Here is a 27,567-nt window from a genome sequence, read left to right as displayed (position 1 = left end):
AGAAATTAATACCACCTCAAGTGATCTAAAATATAGTGCAACCCCTATCAAAACACCAAAAATATTTTTAGCAAAAATAGAAAAATCCATGCTAAAATTCATATGGAATCTCAAGGACTACAAACTGCCAAAGCAATATTGAAAAAGAAGTTAGAGATCTCATACTTCCACATGCTAAAAAACTGCAAAGCTATAGTAGTCACAGCACCCATATTGGAATAAAGATGAATGACAGATTAATGCAATATAATAGACAGCCTAGAAATAAATCTCTAAATATGTATTTAATATATTTCAAAAAGGGTGTTAAGAACATTTAATGGAAAAAGGATTTAATATGACACTAGTTGAAAAAGGCAGTCACAAACACACACAAAAGCAGATTTTGTATGATTCCACTGACGGAGGCAAATAAAATATATTCATAGACAAAGTAGAATAGAGGTTTCCTTGGTCTCTGTGAGTGAAAATGGGAAATTTTCTTTAGTAGTTCTGGACTTTCAGTTCGTGAAATTGGACTAGTTGTCTAGATAGGCTTTAGTAACATTTACACAACATGAGTTAAATTAATACCACCTTAAGATGGTGAAAATTGTAAATTTTATTATGTAACAGTTCAGTCACGCAGTCATGTCCAACTCTTTGTAATCTCATGAAATGTGCCACACCAGACTTCCCTATCCATCACCCAATTCCTGTCCATTCCCAACTCCCAGAGCTTGCTCAAACTCATCTCCATTGAGTTGATAATGCCATTCAACCACCTCATCCTCTGTCGTCCCCTTCTCCTCTTGACTTCAATCTTTCCCAGCATCAGGGTTTTATCCAATGAGTCACTTCTTTGCATCAGGGAGTCAAAGTATTGGAGTTTCAGCTTCAGCATCTATCCTTCCAATGAATATTCAAGACTGATTTCCTTTAGGATGGATTGGTTGGATCTCCTTGCAGTCCAAGGGACTCGCAAGAGTCTTCGACACCATAGTCCAAAAGCATCAATTGTTGACACTCAGCTTTCTTTATTGTCCAACTCTCACATCCATACATGACTACTGGAAAAACTATAGCTTTGACTAGATGGACCTTTGTTGGCAAAGTAATGTCACTGCATTTTAATATGCTGTCTATCTTGGTCATAGTTTTCTTCCAAAGAACAAGCGTCTTTTAATTTCAGGGCTGCAGTCACCATCTGCAGTGATTTTGGAGCCCAAAAAATTAAGTCTCTCCCTGTTTCTTTTGTTCCCCCGTCCATTTGCCATGAAGTGATGGGATTGGATCCCATGATGTTAGTTTTTCAAATGTTGAGGTTTTTTATTGTTTTTTCTTTAAGCAGTTCTGTTTATTAGACATGTAGGTTTTTTCTACTCTTTTAACTCCTGTAAGTGGCACAACTGTGAACATCTTTTGTTTCATTAATTTTTATTTTTATTTTTTAATTAATTTGTTTGTTTTAATTGAGGCTAATTAATGTTGAGTTTTAAGCCAGCGTTTTCACTCTCCTTTTTCACTTTCATCAAGAGGCTCTTTAGTTCTTTTTCACTTTCTGCCATAAGTGTGGTGTCATCTGCATATCTGAGGTTATTAATATTTCTCCTGGAAATCTTGATTCCAGCTCGTGCTTCATCCAGCCCAGCGTTTCTCATGATGTACTCCGCATAGAAGTTAAATAAGTGGGGGGACAATATATAGCCTTGATATTGTACTTTCCCAATTTGGAACCAGTTCTTTGTTCCATGTCTGGTTCTAACTGTTGCTTCTTGACCTGCATACAGATTTCTCAGAGACTAGGGTATTCCCATCTCTTGAAGAATTTTCCACAGTTTCTTGTGACCCACACAGTCAAAGACTTTGGCATTGTCAATAAAGCAGAAGGAGATGTTTTTATGGAACTCTCTCGCCTTTTCGATGATCCAGCAGATGTTGGCAATTTGATCTCTGCTTCCCCTGCCTTTTCTAAATCCAGCTTGAACATCAGGAATTTCACAGTTCACGTATTGTTGAAGCCTGGCTTGGAGAATTTTGAGGATTACTTTGCTAGCAGGTGAGATGAGCGCAATTGGGAGGTAGTTTAAACATTCTTTGGCATTGTCCTTCTTGGGGATTGGAATGAAAACTGACCTTTTCCAGTCCTGTGGATAATATAAGTTTATTATGCATACTTGAGCATAATTTTAAAAAAACAAATTTAAGAACTAAGGTCACCTCATTAATTGATTTATGATGTGAATCTGGACTAAAGTACAATAGTCTAATAACCCAATAGCCCCAAATATATGCAAATATCATTGGCTTCAGATACACATGGATAATTTATTTAAGAGACAAATACGTCAGTTCAATAGAGAAGGAAATGGCAATCCACTCCAGTATTCTTGCCTGGAAAAGTCCTTGGACAGAGCAGCCTGGTGAGCTACAGTCTATGAAGTCAGAAAGTCAGACATGACTAAGCAACTAACACTTTCATTTTCATGTCAATATAATGACAAACTACTAAATTAGAACCTCTAGTTTTAAATTTCTAGTTTATATTTCAGTATAGTTGATTAAAATGTGTTAGGTGCAGGTGTACTGCAAAGTGATTCAAACATATGTGTATATAAAAAGTTAGATAGATGTATATATATATACACACACCTGTATCAATTTTTTCTCAATTTTTTTTGTTTAAGTTTTTACAAAATAGTGAGTAGAGTTCCCTGTGTTGTATAGTATGTCTTGTTGACTATCTACATTAAATATAGTAGCAAATATTTGTCAATCTCAAATTTTTTATAATCAATTCAGCAAATATTAAGTACCTACCATGGACTAGGCATTGTTCTAAGTACTCAGGATGCATCAGAAGAAGAAACAAGGCCCCAAAAAAGCCTGGGTGAGAAAGAAAGAAATGAAATCCAAATTTTTTATTTTGAAGTTTCAAAATTAGGTTTTGGATGTACGTTAGAAAACATATTTGAAGGATTTTATGCTCCTCCAGATGTGTTCAAATTGCCTGGTTATGCATGGGGAAGAGGGGATTTTATAAAGTAAACGTCCCTCTCTACAAAGCAGTGGAAATATATACAACACAGATTATACACCAGAGACTGGGCTTAAATTCTAACCTGCAAAGAAAGGCACCAAAGTGACTGATGTACCCCTTATTGGGAAGAGTTTACTCTCAGAGTGACAGGGAATAATCTGTGCTATGTGGAAGAGTGACAGCCTAAAGAGAAATTTTGTTGAGTAATAATAAAATAAACATGTTTGCATTTCAAAAAGTAAAATCTCTATAACTGTATCCTAAAACTTCGCTTTTTTTTTTTTATTATTTGTTAGCTAGGTTTCTTTGTATGTTTTTCTTGGTATTGTTTGTTTGTTTCTGGTCATGCCATGTGAATTGGGGGATCCTACTTTTACCAGGGACTGAATCTAAGCCCTAGGCAATGAAAGTCTGTAGTCCCAACCACTGGAAACCCAGAGAATCTCAAAACCATAATGAATTCTGAACTGGGCAATACATAAATTTAAATACAATTTTCATAATGGTTAGTGATTTCCTGCCTGGACCTTACCCCTGGGTACTTATATGTCAAAATCAACATACTTTTGATAAGCAATGTTCAGTTGGCCCTGAACCATAAAATTGTATTTATTTTCTATTCACCATTTAAAATACAAAGCCATTTAATATTGTTATGATTATTTCCCAAGCCCACATTTTCACTCCAAAAATTCCTCATAGCATTTTTTCACCTCTGGATTTCTGAGTGAGTAAGTTTAAGAAGTTTAACAAAGGAGCTATCATGCTATAAAATGAGCCACGCCTTCAGGGCAAATAAGCAGGGCACAAAGATCATGATGCCCACAGTGATGTGGAAGACACAGGTGGAGAGGACTTTGCATCTCCCCTCCAACCTATAGGTCTCTATGCAGCACAAGCTGACCACATGGGAGACCATCGGGGGAAAATATTTAAGCGATAAATGAACCCACTGTTAGCAGCAAGAGAGACCAAGTGTGTGAGAGTCCATGCAGACAGGTTTCAGTAAAGGGTTTAATTCACACGTGGATGGTCGGTGACATGGGAGCCACAGACCGGCAGCAACACCATGAAGAGCATCTGGGTGATTGCAAGGGCAATCCTGTAGCTCCCATACCTGAAAGAGTCAGCCACGTCCCTTCCTGTTCTGTGAAACCGTCATGTCACTCATGATATGATGGTTTTGAAATGTTGCTGCCACAAGCTGGGAACAACACTGGGATATGTGGCCTCCAGAGGAGAGGAATTCGATCCAGGGCCAGAGACAAGGCTTGATCACTCGGAGCTTTTCGTGTAGCAAGGTTTTATTAAAGTATAAAAGAGACAGTGAAATCTTCTGACATAGACATCAGAAGGGGACAGATAGAGTGCCCACTTGCTAGTTTTTAGCAAGAAGTTATATGCCTATTCAGTTCAGTTCAGTTGCTCAGTCGTGTCCAACTCTTTGCAACCCCATGAATCGCAGCACGCCAGGCCTCCCTGTCCATCACCAACTCCTGGAGTTTATTCAGACTCATGTCCATCAAGTCGGTGATGCCATCCAGCCATCTCATCCTCTATCATCCCCTTCTCCTCCTGCCCCCAATCCCTCCCAGCATCAGGGTTTTTTCCAATGAGTCAACTCTTCACATGAGATGGCCAAAGTACTGGAGTTTCAGCTTCAGCATCAGTCCTTCCAATGAACACCCAGGACTGATCTCCTTTAGGATGGATTGGTTGGATCTCCTTGCAGTCCAAGCGACTCTCAAGAGTCTTCTCCAACACCACAGTTCAAAAGCATCAATTCTTTGGCGGTCAGCTTTCTTCACAGTCCAACTGTCACATCCATACATGACCACTGGAAAAACCATAGCCTTGACTATACAGACCTTTAGCAAGTTCCTAAATAGAGAAAGGAAATGCCTGAAAACTGAGAGAGTTGCAACAGGCCCTTAACCCACAACATGCATTTTGAGATAGCATGGGCTTTTTCACTCTCCTCTTTCACTTTCATCAAAATACTGCAAGTAGTTTAAAAAGGTAAAAACATATAACCAGAAAATATTAGTTACATATTCAATGGTAAAAAGATCTTTTTTTCCTCCTTCTATTTTATTTTTTAAATTAGGAAAGTAAAATAACACATTTACAGGAGACTTGGAAAATGCAGAACAAAGTTACACATAGTTCCATTGTGTGCGTGCTGGGTGCTCACTCAGTCATGTCCAGTTCTTTGTGACCTCATGGACTGTATCCCATGAAGCTCATCTGTCCATGGGGTTTTCCAGGCAAGAACACTGTAGTGGGTTGCCATGCCCTCCTCCAAGGGATCTTCCAAACCCAGGAATGGAATCCACATCTCCTGTGTCTCCTGCATTACAGGCAGGGTTCTTTACCTGCTGAGCCATCAGGGAAGTTTATAGTTCCACTATATACTACAATTATTGTTTAAGTACATAAATTAACATTGCTAGTTGGAATTTCAATATCAAAATGCAAAAATTAATAACACACTCTGGTGAGTGGGTTCTTTGCAGCAAGTGGCCAAAGTATTGGAACTTCAGCTTCAAAATCAAAAAAAAAAAAAAAATGAAAAAATACAAATCAAACAAAACATATGGAAAAATGTCCAAACTCAATTATATCAAAAAGGTAGTGGTTAAAACGTAAAATTAACTTTAATCAATTATCATAAACATTTATCAGTGACTGGTCTTGAGAAGGTGGACAAAAGACTTCTCATAGACAGTGTACAGGACTGTAGCTATTAGAACAATCTCAAGAATGGTAGTTTGGAAATAACTATCAATTTCAACATTTTAAATTCATATACTACTTTACCACTGATTCAAATATCATAGCTACAATTCTATGCCTATGAACTATATATGTACATACTCAAAACCATATGTTCATTGGAAAATTATTTGTCATAGAAAAATTTAGCAGCCACATGAAGAGAAATGGACATATTAATTTTAATGTAAAATTATGAGGAGTATTGTGCAGCATAAGAAAGGTTATGAGATATATATGGATTCCTACAAAAACATTTTTTCAAGACATTGCATAGTAAAAGCAAAGATTATATATAGAGAGAGTAACAAATATCCATATGTTAAACACATTTGCATTTGCAAAGATTATTGCCAAATGAAAATTAAGAAACAAAATTAGGGGTTACATTTATGAAGACTAGAAAATGCTGAGAAAAAAATAGGAAATTTGGAAATTTATTTGAGATTTAATCCTATATTATTTGGGCTTCCATGATAGGTCAGTTGTTAAAGAATCCACCTGCAAAGCAGGAGACCTCGGTTCAATTCCTGGGGTGGGAAGATCCGCTGGAGAAGGGATAGGCTACCCACGCCAGTATTCTTGGGCTACCCTTGTGTCTCAGCTGGTAAAAAATCTGCCTGCAATGCAGGAGACCTGGGTTGGGAAGATCCCCTGGAGAAGGGAAAAGCTACTCACTCCAATATTCTGGTCTGGAGAATTCCATGGACTATACAGTCTATGGTGTTGCAATGAGTTGGTCACGACTAAGCAAATTTCACTTTCTTTCAATCCTATATTGCTTGGTTCTCATATAGGCTGTTAATTAATCCCTATTTTACTTCAAAGTTTCTTGTAAACAGTAAAATATTTAAGCTAAAATTTGGGGGCATAATGTGATGGAAACATAGCAAAGAAGACAATCTATATAAAATAACAATTTTAAGTTATATAAATAAATGGGTTTACTTAAATGACAAGAATCTAAATAAAAATTACTCAGTGTCTCAACAAGAGTAAAAAAGATAAAAGCATAAATGATCAAATATCAGTGTAACTATATAATTGTAACCTTGCAAATTAATTATATATTATTAATATCTTGCTGCATAGGCATTAAATCTTGCTAGCTACAGTGATAAATAGGTATTTATAGGCTTTATACTCTAGTAGAGAGGAAAACTATTTTAACAGCACAGTTGTATAACTATCTTTAATTATAATTATAGAAAAGTTTTTGCAAAAAAGAGAAATCATAATCAAATTTTAAAATGGCTTCTGCATTGTAAGGAAATGGACCCTGATGTCGAATGACTCCCTTCATGGTGGATGATGTACTTATTTAATATGAGATATGATGTTTCTTCTCCAGACCTTCTTCATAGCATTAGTCAACTCAGAATTTCTTAGACTGTAGATTAATGGGTTCAGCATGGGGGTTATGACTGTATAGAACACACTCAATAATTTGTCAATTGGGGAAGGTCTTAGCAGGCCTTGTGCTTATGAAAATACAGGGAACAAAAAAGCAGACAACCACAGTGATGTGGGAACCACAGGTCTGGAGGGCTTTCCGCCTCCCTTCCTGACTCAGGTTCTTCAGAGAGTGCAGGATGACCCCATAGGAGACTAGTAAGAGCAGAAACCCAAGACTGCAGATCAGTCCTCCATTGACCACAACTAAGACGCCAGTGACATAGGTGTCAGTACAGACGAGTTTTAATAATGGGAACATGTCACACATATAGTGATCAATGACATTGGGGCCACAGAATGGGAGCCCGTAAATAGTGCCAAGTTGAATTACTGAGTGTAGAAAACCTCCAACCCAGGACACCACCAGCAGTAAAACACACACCCTCTGCCTCATGATCACCAGATAATGCAAAGGCTTACAGATGGCCACATAGCGGTCATAGGCCATCACCAACAGAAGTACAATCTCCGATCCACCAAAAAAGTGCTCTGTAAACAGCTGGGTCATGCAAGATTCAAAGGTTATGATTTTTTCCCCAAAAAACAAGTATGAAATCAACCTGGGAGTAATAGAAGAGGAATAAGTGATATCCATAAATGATAAGCTAGCAAGAAAAAAGTACACTGGTGAGTTCAGGGTCTTACTAACAGTTACAGTCACAACAATGAGCAGGTTTCCCACCACAGTCAAAATATAGAAGAGCAAGAACACAGCAGAAAGGACTTTCTGCCCCTTTGGATCCTGAGTGAGGCCCAGGAGGACAGAGTGAGTCACACTGCTCCTTGCTTCCATTTCGTCTGCACAGAAGCTGACTTCACATCTGAGTAGCTTACCTCCAAAATGAAGGGGAAAACACTTAAAGACAGAAAAGACTTCAATGTTTGTCTTTTATTTATCCATTCATTAGAAGATATGCACGGAGCATCTATTTGTGTCCAGTATGTCATGGACATTTTTATTACCAAGTTGAATAAGGCATAGTTCCCATCACTCTAGTGCTAGACACATAATGAGGAATCAGGCAATTCCAGACCCACGTAATAGATGCCATTAAATGAGTATCAGTACAGGGCTAAGAGTCACAGTAGGAGTTTCTCAAACTAGAATCAGAGGAAGACTTCCCAGTAGAAGCAATGCTGAATCTGAGTTTTTAAAAATGCAAGAATAAAAAAGATGCAAGAGAAGCTCATGAAGAGGTGCACCATTTATAAGGTCACAAAAGTGCAATACCTGAGACCCGCTTAAGGTAGTTTACATAATCAATATGAGTAGGTCAAACAATAAGTAGAAGTTCACTGTCCTGAAGTGTCTCAAACTGCCCTGACACTTCTTAGGTCTTCAGGTGGACACTTCCCTTTTCCTGACCAATAAGCACTGCAACAATCTAAACTGAGTCCCCAGTCCCTAACTCTCCTCAAATTCTCAAGCGTAGATATGTGCCATGCGTGGGATTTCCCAGGCAAGAATACCAGGGTGGTTGCCATTTCCACCTCCGAAGGATCTTCCCAATCCAGGGATCTAACCCTTATCTTCTGCCTCTCCTCCACTGGCAGGCGGATACTTTACCACCAAGCTGCCTATATGCAACATTTCTAATTTTGGACATCCGATTGATTGGCATTTTAGTACTTATTAAACTTTTAAATTGTCCACACTAAACATAATGGTTTCCTGTATAAAATTTAAAGAGGTGTTCTGTATTTATCTCATTAAATGCTGTCATTTTCCATGTTATTTTTCAGACAAAAAAAATTTCAGTACTGTTCTCATTTACCAATTTCATAAAATCTTAATAAATCCTATCAACTCTACTTTCAAAATATATTACAAATATGATCATACCCAACTTCTTAATTTCTTCCTGCTCCACTGAAATAGCTTTCTACCAAGTCTCTCCAAAAAATTGGAGAAAAATTTATTCTGGCCTCCAAAAATTTGGTTCTCCTGAAGCTGCCCAAATTGTCCTTTTTAATCTTATTCTGATAGCATCTCTCTTTTGCTCGAAGTTCCTGCAATATATTTCAAACATATACTCATATCTGAATATAACACATTTAATATTTACTGTAACAAGAACCACAATCCTCATTTCATAACTGAAGAAGCTAAGGCTCAGAACAACTAATTCAGTTTCCCAAGTCACATTTTTAAGTGATATACCTAGAGTTGAGTCTAAGTTTGACTTCAAAGTAATTTAATTTCTACAAAATAATTTCTCACAATTGGGAGACTGGTTCCCACTATTTACTGTTAGTTTTACCTTGTGGAGGCTTGTTCAGAATCTGAAGGACGACCTTAAATTACTCATAAACACTGAAATTATTTTTCATCCATTTTGGCAACAGAGGGCAAAAAACTGCCTTATTACTTGAGAATATAGTTTATTTTGTTTGACTGTCTGTTCATTAACTTCATGGAGTCTTCTGATTATTCAGAAGGTTATTTTTATATGAAGTATATATTACTTTAATGGAATTCCATGGTGCACAGAGAAAAGAAAAGTTTATTACCTTGGGAAATTTATCAAAATGACCAGGAAATTATATATATACATAGAAGATATTAATTAGTCATTTTGCAGGGAAATTTTTCACAAGTAACTTATTCCTGCTAATGTAAAAAAAAAAAATGCATTTGACTTTTTATCCCTTTTCACTCTGTCATGTTAGCATGGACAGAGTAGTTGATTGAGATTTTGAAACAATTTCCTAACCTTTTTTAAGCCATGCCTTAAGTCTAAGAAAGGACCTTCTGAAAAATTTCTGTCACTCACTAAGTGGGTAGCATCTTCTTCCTGTTAGGGGTGAAGATCACAAGATATTTCATCCCTTCCAGCTGCAATTATCATTGAGTCTTGGAATTGGCATGTGTCCAGGACTAATTCTTGCTTAATTAATTCACTGTGATTTTCCCCAAAGTTTTAAAGGAAGTCTATATGTAAAGTTATTAATAGGCCAAATCACAAAATTGATGTCAGAAAGGTGCAACGTGGACAAAGAGCTCCAGAATCATGAAATGACTACAAATCAAGAAGGAAATATCAGCTCAGTTGTTTAGCTTTAGTGAAATTATTTGTTATGTGTTTCCCTACCAGCCATAGCAAGATTGCTCCCTTTTACACAATATCCAATTTAACTATCTTATATTTGCTTTTATATATGTATATAAAATATCCAAAAACACAATTGAATGTATTAAAATTTTATATATAGTAAATAATCCAATTATTAATTTTTCAAAAAGTTGACGATACCCGCATTTGACCAGCTACCATGCTATAAGTGAGGATACAAGAATTAATAAAATCAGGGGGAAGTCATGTAAAACTTTCCCCTGTGTGGATCTTATTTTGTTATAATAGAATCATATAAAAAAGAAGGAGACAATATTAAGAAAGAAATTGCTGTTTTATTTCCTGTTTAAAAGACAAGAAGTGGGGTATAGTGACAGAAAATAGAGGGAAAATTCAACTGTGGATAAAGTAATCCAAGATGAGCTTTCTTAAGGTGATGCTCAAGCTGAGTTCGAAAGTATAGGAAGTGACTTCCATCAGAGACACTGTTACGGAAATTATACAAATGACCTTATTTATGAAACAGAGCCTGGAAAATTCCATGGACAGAGGAGTGTGGAGGGCTGCAGGCCATGGGACACGACCCAGCACACACACAACATGCTCACAGACTCAGAGAATAAACTTATGCTTGTTAGGCTGGAAGAACTTGGGGAAGAGACAGTTAGGGATTTTGGAGTTGGCATGTACACACTGCAACATTTAAATTCAATAATCTGCAAGGTCTTACTGTAGAGCACCGGGAACTCTGCACAGTGTTACGGGGTAACCTGGGTGAAAGGGGAGTCTGGTGGAGAATGGATGCTTGTGTACATAGGCTGAGCTCTTTGCTTTGCTCTCACATGAAACTATCACAACATTGCTTATTGGCTACCCTCCAGTATATAAATAAGTTTGTTTGTTTTTAATAAGCCCTGTTACAGCAATTGAAAGTATATAAAAATTAATAAAATTATTTCACTTCAGAGATGAGAGGAGTTATACTTAACACAGCTTTAAAATTTTCACAGGAATTTTTATGGCAGTACTATGTTAAAAAGACTTGTGCCTTCTTGTCTATTCCAGATTTTAATGAGGCAGCTTTTAACCTTTCCATGTTGAGGATGATGTTAGCTGTGCATCTGTCATATATGGACTTTATGATGTCAAGCTACATTCTTTCTATTTCCAGTTTGTTGAGAGTTTTTTATGAAATGATGTTGAACATCTACAAGATCATGAAAAACCCAAGAATAAATTAAGAAAATAATTACACTTACAAGGGCACCAAAAAGAATATTTAGGAATAAATTTAACCAAGGAGACAGTCTTGTAAACTGAAAACTACAAAATGTATCTGAGTGATATTATCAAATACACACATACATGGAAGGATATTTATGATCTGGGATATTTAACAGTATTAAGATGTTGATAATACCTCTACATATTATTAAGATGTTAATAATGCCTTCAGATTCAGTGCAATCCTTATCAAAATCCCAGAATAGTTTTTATAGAAGCAGAAAAATTCATACAGAATCTCAAGGACTCCAAACTGCTAAAACAATTTTGAAAGGAAATAGAAAGTTGTAGGTCTCATGCTACCTGATCCTAAAACATATTATACAAAGTTATGGTAATCCCAGCATGACCATTGAAATAAAGATGGACAACATATTAATGGAATCAAATAGATGATCTAGAAATAAAGCTTTATATACATCCTAGATAATTTTTAACAAGAGTGTCAAGAGCATTTAATGGAGAAAGGATAGTATATTGATGCAAAGTGAAAAAGGAAGTCACACAGAAAAACCAATTTTGTATGACTACATGTGATTGAGACACTTAACTAGTCAAGTTTATAGACAGAAAATAGAATGGTAGTTGGATGGTGCTTGGTAAGTGGAAATGGGAAATTTTGTTTAATGATTGTGAAATTGCAGTTTGACAAGTTGGAAACATTTTGGAGATGACAACCATAATGTTGGCACAGCAATATAAATTAAGGTAGTGACACTTTAAAATGGTTAAAACTATATATTTTGCTATGTGTATTTGACCACGATTTTTAAAAGAAATTGAAGAACTCAGGTGACCTCATTAAATGGTTTATGATATGAAAATAAACTATACCACGAGAGCCCAAAATGTCTGCAAATATTATTGGCTTTAGATACACCTGGGTTTAAGAAGTAAATATGTCAATCTAATGACAAAACAACTAAATTAAAACCTCTATTTTTTAATAATTTTATTTTTTAATTTATTTATTTACTTCAATTGGAGGACAATTCTTTTACGATATTGTGATAGCCTCTGCTGCACACTTGTGTCCCCTCCCTCCAGAACCCCCCACCCTCTCCCCCCATCCATCCAGGTTCACACAGAGCACTGGCTTGGGTTCCCTGTGTCATACATCAAACTCCCTCTGGTTATCATTTTACATTTGGTAAGGTATGTGTCTCAATGCTGTTCTCTCAAGTCATCCCGCTCGTTCCTTCTTCCACTGAGTCCAAACATCCGTTCTTTATGACTGTCTCCATTGCTGCCCTTCACACAGGACCATCAGTACTATCTTTCTAGATTCCATATATATACTTTAATACACGACATCTATTCTGCCTTACGTCACTCTTATAATGGGCTCTAGGTTAATCCACCTCATTAGAACTGACTTAAATGCGTTCCTTTTTATAACTGAGTGATTATTCGGTTGGGCATATATACTACAACTTTCTTATCCATTCATCTGCCAATGGACATCTAGGAATCCAATGACAAAACTAGTAACTTAAATTTCTGCTTTTTAATAATTAACATCTATTTTATATTGGATTGTAGTTGACCAACAATATCAGCTTCAGGTGGTCAGCAGAGTGAGGGAGCTGTATGTGTATGTGTACCTATTCTCTTTCAATTCTTTTCCCAGTTGGGTTATTACAGGATGCTGAATAGAGTTCCCTGTGCTATATATGGTAGATCCTTGTTGGTTATCAATTTTAAATATACTAGTGTGTATTGTCAATACCCAAGTATTACATAATCAACTCAACCAACATTGAGTATCTACCATAGGCCAGGCATTGTTCCAAGTACTCAGGATTCATCAATAAACAAAGCAGACCAGATAAAGGGAGAGTTTGGAGTCTCAAAATCAGATTTTAGGTGCAAGATAGCAAACATTTTTGAAGTACTTTGTGATCCTCCAGAATAGTTCAGATTGATTGATTATGCAGGGGAAGAGGGTATTTTATAATGTGAAACTTCCTCACTACAAAGCAGTGGGAATATACACCCAGATTACACACCACAGATTGGACTTCGACTCCACTCTGCAGAGACACCAAAGTGACTGATGAAACACTGGGTGAGATGGGTTTACGCTCAGAGTGGCAGGGAATAATTGTGCGACATGGAAGCGTGATGACTTAAATAGAAACTGTAATGAGTCATAATAAAATAAACATTTGCATTTCAAAAAATTTTAGAACTGTATTATCGCAAACTCTTTTTTTCAATATTCGTTGCCTAGGTTTTTTGTTTGTTTGTTTGTTATTGGTGTGGTTTTCTTATGTGTGCGGCTGTGTGGTGGAGCCTCTGGGATTCCAGTTCTCCCAGCAGGGCCTGAACACAGGCCCTTGGCAATGAAAGTATGTACTCCCAACTTCTGGACTGGCAGGGAATCCAAACTCTAATTCTGACAGAAAATAAAATTTAGCTACCAACTGGGTAATACAGAGTGAGGTGAGCCAGAAAGATAAAGAACATTACAGTATACTAACACATATATACGGAATTTAGAAAGATGGTAACGATGGCCCTATATGCAGGGCAGAAGAAGAGATGGAGAAGTACAGAACAGACTTTTGAACTCTGTGGGAGAAGGGGAGGGTGGGATGTTTCGAAAGAACAGCATGTATATTATCTGTGGTGAAACAGACCACCAGCCCAGGTGGGATGCATGAGTCAAGTGCTCGGGCCTGTTGGGCTGGGAAGATCCAGAGGAATCGGGTGGAGAGGGAGGTGTGATGGGAGACCGGGATGGGGAATTCGTGTAACTCTATGGCTGATTCATATCAATGTATGACAAAACCCACTGAAAAATAAAAATTAAAGAAAAAAAAAAAACTAAGTACAATTTTATAATGGCAAGCAATTCTCTATCTGGAACTCACCTCTGAGTAGCTATATGTCAAAATCAGCATGCTTTTGTTAAGTAGTGTGCGGTTGTCTTCAATCACAAAATTCTATTTTCTCTTTTCCATTTTAAAGACGAACTCACTTTTTATTACTATGATCTTTGCCTAAAGTCACTTTTTCATCCCAGAACTTCCTCCTGAGGGTGAAGTGTACGTTTAACAAGGGACGTATGATGATATAAAATGTACCCAAGGCTTGTGGACAAATGCACAAATAAGCAGGACACAAACACTAAGGCGACCACAGTGACGGGAGACACGGGTGGGGAGGACTCCATATGGAGCAAACTGTGATTAGCAGCACAGCTGCATAATAATGATCTTTAATTGCAATGATCATAAACTCTTGGAAGAAAGAGGATTCTTTTCCTTTTAAAGAAAAAATTTTAAATCAGAATCAAATTTTAAAATGACTTCTGCACTCTAAGGAAATGGAACCTGCTGTCAAATGACTCACTTCATGCTAGATGATGCACTTATTTAATATGAGATATGATGTTTCTTCTCCACAGCTTCTTCATAGCATAAGTTAGCTCAGAACTTCTTAGACTATAGATTAATGGGTTCAGCATGGGTGTTATGACGGTGAAAAACACGCTCAATAATTTATCAATGGGGAAGGTCTTAGCAGGTCTCACATACATGAAAATGCAGGGAACAAAGAAGCAGACAACCACGGTGATGTGGGAACCACAGGTCTGGAGGGCTTTCTGCCTCCCTTCCTGACTCAGGTTCTTCAGAGAGCGCAGGATGACTCCGTAGGAGACGAGTAAGAGCAGAAACACAGCAGTGAAGATCAGTCCTCCATTGGCGACCTCTAAAATGCCGATGATATAGGTGTCAGCACAGACGAGTTCCAATAACGCGTACATGTCACATGTATAGTGATCGATGACATTGAGGCCACAGAATGGGAGGCTGTAAACAGTGCCAAGTTGAATCACTGAGTGCAGAAAACCTCCAACCCAGGACACCACCAGCAGCACAACACACACCCTCTGCCTCATGATCACCAGATAATGCAAGGGCTTACAGATGGCCACATAGCGGTCATAGGCCATCACCAGCAGAAGGAAGACCCCGGATCCAGCAAAAAGGTGCTCTGTAAACAGCTGGATCATACAAGATTCAAAGGATATGTTTTTTTTCCCCAAATAACAACTCTGAAATCAATCTGGGAGTGATAGAAGTGGAGTAAGTGACATCCATACATGATAAGCTAGCAAGAAAAAAGTACATCGGTGAGTTCAGAGTCTCACTGACAGCTATAGTCACTATAATAAGAAGGTTGCCCACCAGAGTCAAAAGGTAGATGAACAGGAACAAAACAAAAAGGACTTTCTGCTCCTTTGGATTCTGTGTGAGACCCAGAAGGACAAAGTAGGTTACATTGTTTCCTGATTCCATCTAATCTGGACAGGAGCTGACTTCACATATTAAAGCAGGTTACTTTAAAAAAAAAAAAAAAAAAAAAAGCAAGGGGGAAAATACTTAAAGGGGAAAAATGCTCAAATGTATAAGAATTTTTTAAATTTATTCATTCATTGGAAGAACGTCAATAGAACATCTATTTATGTCTAATGTGTCATAGAAATTTTGATTACCAAGTTGAATAAGGGTTAGTTTTTTTTGTTTGTTTGTTGTATAACCTCAGTGATATGACACAGAACCAAAAAATAATAATTCCTGAGACCTGTATGAAGTTCCATTAAATTCACAGAGACCTGAGGAGTCAGAATATAGGAGTATATCAAGTGAGTATCACAGAAGACTTTCAAGAGGAAGTAATGCTTCAGCTGAATGTAAAAAATAATTGAGAGTATAAAGAAATAAAGAAAGCTATGAAAAAGTGCAGCATTTATAAAGACACAAACTGTAATACATGAAATATTCAATATAATACACATAATCAGTGTGGGTAGATGAATGTGTGAATAGATGAATTCCTTATCCTGAATTGTCTCTAACCTCACTGACACTTCTTTGGTCTGTAGGTGGATATTTCCCTTTGTCGATCAATAAATTAGACAGCAGAAGTCTAATTTTGTATCTCAAGTCCTTACCTTTGCCCTAAAGTTCAAAAGTTTATTTGCAATATCTCAAGTTTTGAAATCCAACTGAATAGCAATTTGATATTTATAAAACATAACTTCTAAACTTTCCACAATAAATTGAGCATTTTCTAAATAAAATTTAAAGAGCATTCTTTATTTATCTCGTTAAATACTATAATTTTCATGTTAGTGTTCAGAAACAAAATTTCAGTGCTCTTTACTCATTTGTCACTCATGAAACTTACATAAATCCTACTAACTCTACTTTAAGCATATATCACAAATTTGATTATTCCCTACTTCTTAATCTCTTCCTGTTCCAAGGTAACAGTGGCCTCCTAAATCTCTCCACATTTATACTGGCCTCAAAAGTCAGTTCTCTGCTGCAGCCCAAACTGTCCTTCTTAACCTTCTTCTGATAACATCACTCTACTTCTCCAAACTCCTACAATATTCCAATCACTCACTCATAGTTCAATATAACACATTTAATATTTACAGTAGCAAGAGCCATGATCCTTATTTCACAAGGGAAGAACTTAAGGTTCAGAATATCTAATTCATTTTCTCAAGTACACATTTTTATGTCATATACCTAGAATTGAATTTGTCTGATTGATTTTAAAGTCACTTATTTTCTTATATAATAAAGAAAGTCTCACAACTGTGAGCTTGATACCAACTATTTAATGTTAGTCTTACCTTCTGGAGGCTTGTTCAGAACCTGAAGAATAAACTGAAGTTACTCATCAACACTTGGAATTATTTTTCATCCAGTTTGACAAAGGACAAAAGCCCACTTTTTTTCTTGAGCATATAGTTTATTTGACTGTCCGTCCATTTGCTTCATGGAGTTTTCTGATTATTCAGGTCATTTTTAACTGCAAATGTAGATTATCTGAAAGCAATTCCATGGTGCACACACTGGAAAACAAGTTTTTTGCATTAGGAACTATATCAAAATGACCAGTCAATACTACATACACATAGAAGAAATCAACTAGTTATTTGGCAGGGAAATTTTTCACAAGTAACTTCTTTCCTCCTAACTTCAAAAATACAAATAGCATTTGACTGTCCAGTTCTTTTCACTCTGTCATATTAACATGACCAAACTAGCTGAGATTTTGAAAGGCGTTCCTGTGATTCTTTTTAAGTCATGCTATAAGTCTAAGAAAGGACCTCCTGAAATTTTTATGGCAGCTGCTAAGCGAATAGCATTTTCTTCCTATTAGGGGTGAAGGTCACAGGATATTTCATCCCTTCCAGCTGCAATTATCACTGGGTCTTGGAATGTGTCCAAGGCTGATTCTTGTTTAATTAATTCACTGGGATTTTCCTCAAAGGTTTTCAAGAACATCTATAGGGGGTTCATCGAAAAAACAAGAGAGTTCCAGAAAAGCATCTATGTCTGCTTTGTTGACTATGCCAAAGCCATTGACTGTGTGGATCACAATAAACTGTGGAAAATTCTGAAAGAGATGGGAATATTAGACCACCTGACCTGGCTCTTGAGAAACCTGGATGCAGGTCAGGAAGCAACAGTTAGAACTGGACATGGAAAAACAGACTGGTTCCAAATAGGAAAAGGAGTACATCAAGGCTGTATATTGTCACCCTGCTTATTTAACTTATATGCAGAGTACATCATGAGAAATGCTGGGCTGGAGGAAGCATAAGCTGGAATCAAGATTTCCGGGAGAAATATCAATAACCTCAGATATGCAGATGACACCACCCTTAAGGCAGAAAGTGAAGAAGAACTAAAGAGCCTCTTGAAGAAAGTGAAAGAGGAGAGTGAAAAGGTTGGCTTAAAGCTCGACATTCAGAAAACTAAGATCATGGCATCTGGTCCCATCATTTCATGGCAAATAGAAGGGGAAACAGTGGAAACAGTGTCAGCCTTTATTTTGGGGTCTCAAAAATCATTGCAGATGGTGTTTGCAGCCATGAAATTAAAAGACGCTTAATCCTTGGAAGGAAAGTTATGACCAACCTAGACAGCGTATTAAAAAGCAGAGACATTATTTGTCAACAAACGTCTGTCTAGTTAAGGCTATGGTTTTTCCCGTAGTCTTATATGGATGTGAGAGTTGGACTATAAAGAAAGCTGAGCACCAAAGAATTGATGCTTTTGAACTATGGTGTTGGAGAAGACGCCTGAGAGTCCCTTGGAGTGCAAGGAGTTCCAACAAGTTCATCCTAAAGAAGATCAGTCCTGGGTGTTCATTGGAAGGAGTGATGTTGAAGCTGAAACTCCAATACTTGATGCAATGAGGTCACCTGATGTGAAGAGTTGACTCATTGGAAAAGACCCTGATGCTGGGAAAGATTGAGGGCAGGAGGAGAAGGGACATCAGAGGATGAGATGGTTGGATGGCATCACCAACTCAGATTGACATGAGTTTGGGTAAACTTCGGGAGTTGTTGATGGACAGGGAGGCCTGGGGTGCTTCAGTTCATTTGGTCGCAAAGAGTCGGACACCTGAGTGGCTGAACAGAACTGAACTGATGGGAGCTTTCCTGTTGGCTCAGTGATGAGGAATTCACTTGCCAATGCATAAGATGCAGGTTTGTCCCCTGGTGTTGTTTATGATATGAACATGAACTATATAGCACAATAGCCAAAGTGCCTGCAAATATCATTAGCTTTAGACACACTTGAGTTTAAGAGGTAAATATGTCAACTAATGACAAAACAACTAAATTAAAATCTTTATTTCTTTAATAATTTCATTTTTTAATTTATTTATTTACTTCAATTGGAGGAAAATTATTTTACATTATTGTGATAGCCTCTGCTGCATACTTGAATCCCGCAACCTCTCCCTCCCCATCCCACCCTTCCAGCTTGGCACAGAGCACTGGCTTGGGTTCCCTGTGTCACACATCAAACTCCCTCTGGTCATCTGTTTTACATATGGTAAGGTAGGCGTTTCAATGCGATTCTCTCAAATCATCACCCTCTCTCCTTCCACTGTGTCCAAACATCTGTTCTCTATGACTGTCTCCTTTGCTGCCCTTCACATAGGATCATCAGTATTATCTTTCTAGATTCCATATATATACTTCAATACATAATATCTATTTCTGGCTTACGTCACTCTTATAATGGGCTCTAGGTTAATCCACCTCATTAGAACTGACTTAAATGTGTTCCTTTTTATAACTGAGTAATTACTCTGTCGGGCATATATACTACAACTTTCTTATCCATTCATCTGCCAATGGACATCTAGAAATCCAATGACAAAACTAGTAAATTAAAATTTCTGTTTTTTAATATTTAATGTCTATTTTATATTGGATTATAGTTGACCAACAATATCAGCTTCAGGTGGTCAGCAGAGTGAGGGAGCTGTACGTGTATGTGTGCCTGTTCTCTTTCAATTCTTTTCCCAGTTAGGTTATTATAGGATGTTGAATAGAGTTCCCTGTGCTTCGCCAGTCAGAATGGCTGCTATCCAAAAGTCTACAAACAATAAATGCTGGAGAGGGTGTGGAGAAAAGGGAACCCTCTTACACTGTTGGTGGGAATGCAAACTAGTACAGCCACTATGGAGAACAGTGTGGAGATTCCTTAAAAAACTGGAAATAGAACTGCCACATGACCCAGCAATCCCACTTCTGGGCATACACACCGAGGAAACCAGATCTGAAAGAGACACGTGCACCCCAATGTTCATCGCAGCACTGTTTATAATAGCCAGGACATGGAAGCAACCTAGATGTCCATCAGCAGACGGGTGGATAAGGAAGCTGTGGTACATATACACCATGGAATATTACTCAGCCATTAAAAAGAATTCATTTGAATCAGTTCTAATGAGATGGATGAAACTGGAGCCCATTATACAGAGTGAAGTAAGCCAGAAAGATAAATACCAATACAGTATACTAACGCATATATATGGAATTTAGAAAGATGGCAATGATAACCCTATATGCAGGACAGAAAAGGAGACACAGATGTATAGAACAGACTTTTGGGCTCTATGGGAGAAGGCGAGGGTGGGATGATCTGAGAGAATAGCAGTGAAACAACTATACTATCAAGGATGAAACAGATCACCAGCCCAGGTCAGATGCATGAGACAAGTGCTCGGGGCTGGTGCACTGGGAAGACCCAGAGGGATGGAATGGAGAGGGAGGTGGGAGGGGGGTTCAGGATGGGGGTTCAGGATAGGGAACACATGTAAATCCATGGCTGATTCATGCCAATGTATGGGAAAAACCACTACAATATTGTAAAGTAATTAACATCCAACTAATAAAAATAAATGGGAAAAGAAAAAAGAAAAGAGTTCCCTGTGCTATATATGGTAGATCCTTGTTGGTTATCAATTTTAAATATACTAGTGTGTATTGTCAATACCCAAGTATTACATAATCAACTCAACCAACATTGAGTATCTACCATAGGCCAGGCATTGTTCTAAATACTCAAGATTCATCAATAAACAAAGCAGATCAGATAAAGGGAGAGTTTGGAGTCTCAAAATCAGATTTTAGGTGCAAGATAGCAAACATTTTTGAAGTACTTTGTGCTCCTCCAGAATAGTTCAGATTGACTGATTATGCAGGGGAAGAGGGTATTTTATAATGTGAAACTTCCTCACTACAAAGCAGTGGGAATATACACCCAGATTACACACCACAGATCGGACTTCGACTCCACTCTGCAGAGACACCAAAGTGACTGATAAAACACTGGGTGAGATGGGTTTACGCTCAGAGTGGCAGGGAATAATTATGCTACATGGAAGCGTGATGACTTAAATAGAAACTGTAATGAGTCATAGTAAAATAAACATTTGCATTTCAAAAAATTTTAGAACTGTATTATAGTAAACTCTTTTTTTCAATATTCTTTGCCTAGGTTTTTTGCTTGTTTGTTTGTTTATTATTGGTGTGGTTTTTCTATGTGTGTGGCTGTGTGGTATAGCCTCTGGGATTCCAGTTCTCCCAGCAGGGCCTGAACATAGGCTCTTGGCAATGAAAGCATAGAGTCCCAACTTCTGGACTGGCAGGGCATTTCCAAACTCTAACAAATTCTGACAGTAAATAAAATTTAGCTACCAACTGGGTAATACATAAAACTAAGTACAATTTTATAATGGCAAATAATTCTCTATCTGGAACTTGCCTATGTGTGGCCATATGTCAAAATCAGCATGGTTTTGTTAGGTAGGGTGCAATTGTCTTCAATCAAAAAAAGAGAAAATTCTATTTTCTCTTTTCCATTTTAAAGACAAACTCACTTTTTATTACTATGATCTTTTCCCAAAGTCACTTTTTCATCCTAGAACTGCCTCATAGAATTTCCATATCTAAGTTTCTGATCATGAAGTGTAAGTTTAATAAAGGACTTATTATGATATAAAATGTACCCAAGCCTTGCGGACAAATGCACAAATAAGCAGGACACAAACACTAAGGTGACCACAGTGATGGGAGACACGGGTGGGGAGGACTCCGTATGGAGCAAACTGTTCTTAATAGCAGAACTATATAATATTAATCTTTAATTGCAATGATCATAAATTCTTTGAAGAAAGAGGATTTTTCTCTTTTTAAAGAAAAAATTTTAAATCAGAATCAAATTTTAAAATGACTTCTGCACTCTAAGGAAATGGAACCTGCTGTCAAATGACTCACTTCATGAGAGATGATGCATTTATTCAATATGAGATATGATGTTTCTTCTCCACAGCTTCTTCATAGCATAAGTTAGCTCAGAACTTCTTAGACTGTAGATTAGTGGGTTCAGAATGGGGGTTATGACGGTGAAAAACACGCTCAATAATTTGTCAAGGGGGAACGTCTTAGCGGGTCTCACATACATGAAAATGCAGGGAACAAAGAAGCAGACAACCACAGTGATGTGGGAGCCACAGGTCTGGAGGGCTTTCCGCCTCCCTTCCTGACTCAGGTTCTTCAGAGAGCGCAGGATGACTCCGTAGGAGACGAGTAAGAGCAGAAACACAGCAGTGCAGATCAGTCCTCCATTGGCCAACACTAAGATGCCGATGACAAAGATGTCAGTACAGACGAGTTCCAGTAAGGGATACATGTCACACATATAGTGATCAATGACATTGGGGCCACAGAATGGGAGCCCGTAAATAGTACTAAGTTGAATCACTGAGTGCAGAAAACCTCCAACCCAGGACACCACCAGCAGTAAAACACACACCCTATGCCTCATGATCACCAGATAATGCAAGGGCTTACAGATGGCCACATAGTGGTCATAGGCCATCACCAGCAGAAGGAAGACCCCGGATCCAGCAAAAAGGTGCTCTGCAAACAGTTGGGTCACACAAGATTCAAAGGATATGATTTTTCCCCCAAATAACAACTCTGAAATCAATCTGGGAGTGATAGAAGTGGAGTAAGTGACATCCATACATGATAAGCTAGCAAAAAAAAAAGTACATCGGTGAGTTCAGAGTCTCACTGACAGCTATAGTCACTATAATAAGAAGGTTGCCCACCAGAGTCAAAAGGTAGATGAACAGGAACAAAACAAAAAGGACTTTCTGCTCCTTTGGATTCTGTGTGAGACCCAGAAGGACAAAGTAGGTTACGTTGTTTCCTGATTCCATCTAATCTGGACAGGAGCTGATGTCACATACTAAAGCAGTTTACTTTAAAAAAAAAAAAAAGGGGGGGGGGGATAACACTTAAAGGGGAAAAATGCTCAAATGTATAAGAATTTTTTTAAATTTATCCATTCATTGGAAGAACGTCAATAGAACATCTATTTGTGTCTAATGTGTCATAGAAATTTTGATTACCAAGTTGAATAAGGCTTAGTTTTTTTGTTTGTTTGTTGTTTAACCTCAGTGATATGACACAGAACCAAAAAAAACCAAACAATTCCTGACACCTGAAGTTAAATTCACACATTAAATTCACAGAGTCCTGAGGAGTCAGAATATAGGAGTATATCAAGTGAGTATCACAGAAGACTTTCAAGAGGAAGTAATGCTTCAGCTGAATGTAAAAAATAATTGAGAGTATAAAGAAATAAAGAAAGCTATGAAACGGTGCAGCATTTATAAAGACACAAACTATAATACATGAAACACTCAAGGTAATACACATAATCAGTGTGGGTAGATGAATGTGTGAATAGATGAATTCCTTATCCTGAATTGTCTTTAACCTCACTGACACTTCTTTGGTCTGTAGGTGGATATTTCCCTTTGTCGATCAATAAATTAGACAGCAGAAGTCTAATTTTGTATCTCAAGTCCTTACCTTTGCCCTAAAGTTCAAATGTTTATTTGGAATATCTCTAGTTTTGAAATCCAACTGAATAACAATTTGATATTTATAAAACATAACTTCTAAACTTTCCACAATAAATTGAACATTTTCTAAATAAAATTTAAAGAGCATTCTTTATTTATCTCGTTAAATACTATAATTTTCATGTTAGTGTTCAGAAACAAAATTTCAGTGCTCTTTACTCATTTGTCACTCATGAAACTTACATAAATCCTACTAACTCTACTTTAAGCATATATCACAAATTTGATCATTCCCTACTTCTTAATTTCTTCCTGTTCCAAGGTAACAGTGGCCTCCTAAATCTCACCACATTTATACTGGCCTCAAAAGTCAGTTCTCTTGCTGCAGCGCAAACTGTCCTTTTTAACCTTCTTCTGATAACATCACTCTACTTCTCCAAACTCCTACAATATTCCAATCACTCACTCATAGTTTAATATAACACATTTTATATTTACAGTAGCAAGAGCCATAATCCTTATTTCACAAGGGAAGAACTTAAGGTTCAGATATCTAATTCATTTTCTCAAGTACACACTTTTAAGTCATATACCTAGAATTGATTTTGTTTGATTGATTTTAAAGTAATTTATTTTCTTATATAATAAAGAAGGTCTCACAACTGTGAGCTTGGTTCCACAATTTAATGTTAGTCTTACCTTCTGGAGGCTTGTTCAGAACCTGAAGAAAAACCTGAAGTTACTCATCAACACTTGGAATTATTTTTCATCCAGTTTGACAAAGAGGACAAAAGCCCACTTTATTACTTAAGCATATAGTTTATTTGACTGTCTGTCCATTTGCTTCATAGAGTCGTCTGATTATTCAGGTCATTTTTAACTGCAATGTAGATTATTTGAAAGCAATTCCACAGTGCACACACTGGAAAACAAGATTGTTGCATTAGGAAATATATCAAAATGACCAGTCAATACTACATACACATAGAAGAAATCAACTAGTTATTTGGCAGGGAAATTTTTCACAAGTAACTTCTTTCCTCCTAACTTCAAAAATACAAATCGCATTTGACTCTCCAGTTCTTTTCACTCTGTCATATTAACATGACCAAACTAGTTGAGATTTTGAAAGACATTCCTGTGATTCTTTTTAAGTCATGCTATAAGTCTAAGGACCTCCTGAAATTTTCATGGCAGTTGCTAAGCGAATAGCATTTTCTTCCTATTAAGGATGAAGATCACGGGATATTTCATCCCTTCCAGCTGCAATTATCACTGGGTCTTGGAATGTGTCCAAGGCTGATTCTTGTTTAATTAATTCACTGGGATTTTCCTCAAAGGTTTTCAAGAATATCTATGGGGGCTCATCGAAGAAACAAGAGAGTTCCAAAAAAACATCTATGTCTGCTTTATTGACTATGCCAAAGCCATTGACTGTGTGGATCACAATAAACTGTGGAAAATTCTGAAAGAAATGGGAATACCAGACCACCTGACCTACCTCTTGAGAAGCCTGCATGCAGGTCAGGAAGCAACAGTTAGGAAAACAGACTGGTTCCAAATAGGAAAAGAAGTACATCAAGGCTGTATATTGTCACTCTGCTTATTTAACTTATATGCATAATACATCATGAGAAATGCTGGGTTGGAAGAAGCACAAACTGGAATCAAGATTGCCAGGAGAAATATCAATAATTCACATATGCAGATGACACCACCCTTATGGCAGAAAGTGAAGAAGTACTGAAGAGCCTCTTGATAAAAGTGAGAGAGGAGAGTGAAAAAGTTGGCTTAAAGCTCAACATTCAGAAAACTAAGATCATGGTCTGTGGTCCCATCACTTCATGGCAAATAGATGGGGAAACAGTGGAAACAATGGCTGACTTTATTTTTCTGGCTACAAAATAACTGCAGGTGTTGTTTGCAGCCATGAAATTAAAGGACGCTTGCTCCTTGGATGAAAAATTATGACCAACCTAGACAGGATATTAAAAAGCAGAGATTGTTTGTCAACAAATGTCCATCTAGTCAAGGCTATGGTTTTTCCAGTGGTCATGTTTGCATGTGAGAGTTGGACTATAAAGAAAGCTGAGTGCTGAAGAATTGATGTTTTGAACTGTGGTGTTGGAGAAGACTCTTGAGAGTCCCTTGGAGTGCAAGGAGATCCAACCAGTCCATCTTACAAGAGATCAGTCCTGGGTGTTCATTGGAAGGAGTGATGTTGAAGCCGAAACTCCAATCCTTTGGCCACCTCATGCTGAGAGCTGAGTCTTTTGAAAAGACCCTGATGCTGGGAAAGATTGAGGGCAGGAGGAGAAGGGATGACAGAGGATGAGATGTTGGATGGCATCACCCACTCAGTGGACATGGGTTTGGGTAAACTCAGGTAGCATTACATATTCACCTCAACCAACTTTGAGTATCTACCATAGGCCAGGCATTGTTCTAAGTACTCAGCATACACCAATAAACAAAGCAGATCAGAAAAAGGGAGAGTTTGGAGTCTCAAAATCAGATTTTAGATGCAAGATAGCAAACATTTTTGAAGTATTTTGTGCTTCTCCAGAATAGTTCAGATTGACTGGTTATTTAGGGGAAGAGGGCATTTTATAATCTGAAACTTCCTCCCTACAAAGCAGTAGGAATATACACTCAGATTACACACCACAGGTTGGACTTCAACTCCACTCTGCAGAGACACCAAAGTGACTGATGAAACATTGGGTGAGATGGGTTTACGCTCAGAGGGCAGATAATAATTAGGCTACATGGAAGTGTGATGACTTAAATAGAAACTGTAATGAGTCATAGTAAAGTAAACATTTGCATTTCAAAAAGTTTTTAGAACTGTATTATAACAAACTATTTTTTTGTCAATATTCCCTGCCTAGGTTTTTTGTCTGTTTGTTTGTTATTGGTGTGTCTTTTTATGTGTGTGGCTGTGTGGTGTATCTTGAGGGATTCTAGTTCTTCTATCGGGGCTGAACTTAGGCCCTTGGCAATGAAAGTGTGTAGTCCCAACCTCTGGACTGGCAGGGAATTTCCAAATCCTAACTAATTCTGACAGTAAATAAAAGTTAACTACCAAAAGGGTAATACATAAAACTAAATATAATTGTATAATGGTAAATAACTTTCTAATTGGAACTTGCCTCTATGTGCCTATATGTCAAAATCAACATCCTTTTAAGTAGTGTAGAGTTGTCTTCAATCATAAAGTTGCATTTTCTCATATAGATCATTGGAACAAAATAGAAAGCCCAGAGATAAATCCATGCACCTATGGGCACCTTATCTTTGACAAAGGAGGCAAGACCATACAATGGAGGAAAGACAATTGCTTTAACAAGTGGTGCTGGGAAAACTGGTCAGCCACTTGTAAAAGAACGAAACTAGAACACTTTCTAACACCACACACAAAAATAAACTCAAAATGGATTAAAGATATAAACGTAAGACCAGAAACTATAAAACTCCTAGAGGAAACATAGGCAAAAAAATCTCTGACATAAACCACAGCAGGATCCTCTATAACCCACCTCCCAGAGTAATGGAAATTAAGGCAAAAATAAACAAATGGGACCTAATGAAACTTAAAAGCTTTTGCACAATGAAGGAAACTATAAGCAAGGTGAAAAGACAGTCTTCAGAATGGGAAAAAATAATAGCAAAAGACACAACTGACAAAGAATTAATCTCAAAAATATACAAGCAGTTCATGCAGTTCCATACCAGAAAAATGAACGA

At 37.4% G+C, this 27,567-nt stretch overlaps 1 protein-coding gene and 1 pseudogene across 1 annotated transcript; both read right to left on the bottom strand.

The window, feature by feature from the left end:
* Window positions 1-7,111: 7,111 nt before the first annotated feature.
* Window positions 7,112-7,757, bottom strand: LOC136175689 (olfactory receptor 4A47-like; annotated as a pseudogene).
* A 14,481-nt stretch (window positions 7,758-22,238) lies between these two features.
* On the bottom strand, window positions 22,239-22,970 carry LOC136175688 (olfactory receptor 4A47-like). Its single transcript, XM_065945934.1, has one exon. It carries the CDS (start codon window positions 22,968-22,970, stop codon window positions 22,239-22,241), a length of 732 nt encoding a protein of 243 aa, XP_065802006.1.
* Between the last annotated feature and the right edge of the window lie 4,597 nt (window positions 22,971-27,567).

Source organism: Muntiacus reevesi, chromosome 9 (assembly GCF_963930625.1).
Source record: "Muntiacus reevesi chromosome 9, mMunRee1.1, whole genome shotgun sequence".
Taxonomy (NCBI): Eukaryota; Metazoa; Chordata; class Mammalia; order Artiodactyla; family Cervidae; genus Muntiacus; species Muntiacus reevesi.
Note: the sequence above shows the minus strand (reverse complement) of the source record. Positions and strands in the feature narration are given on the sequence as shown.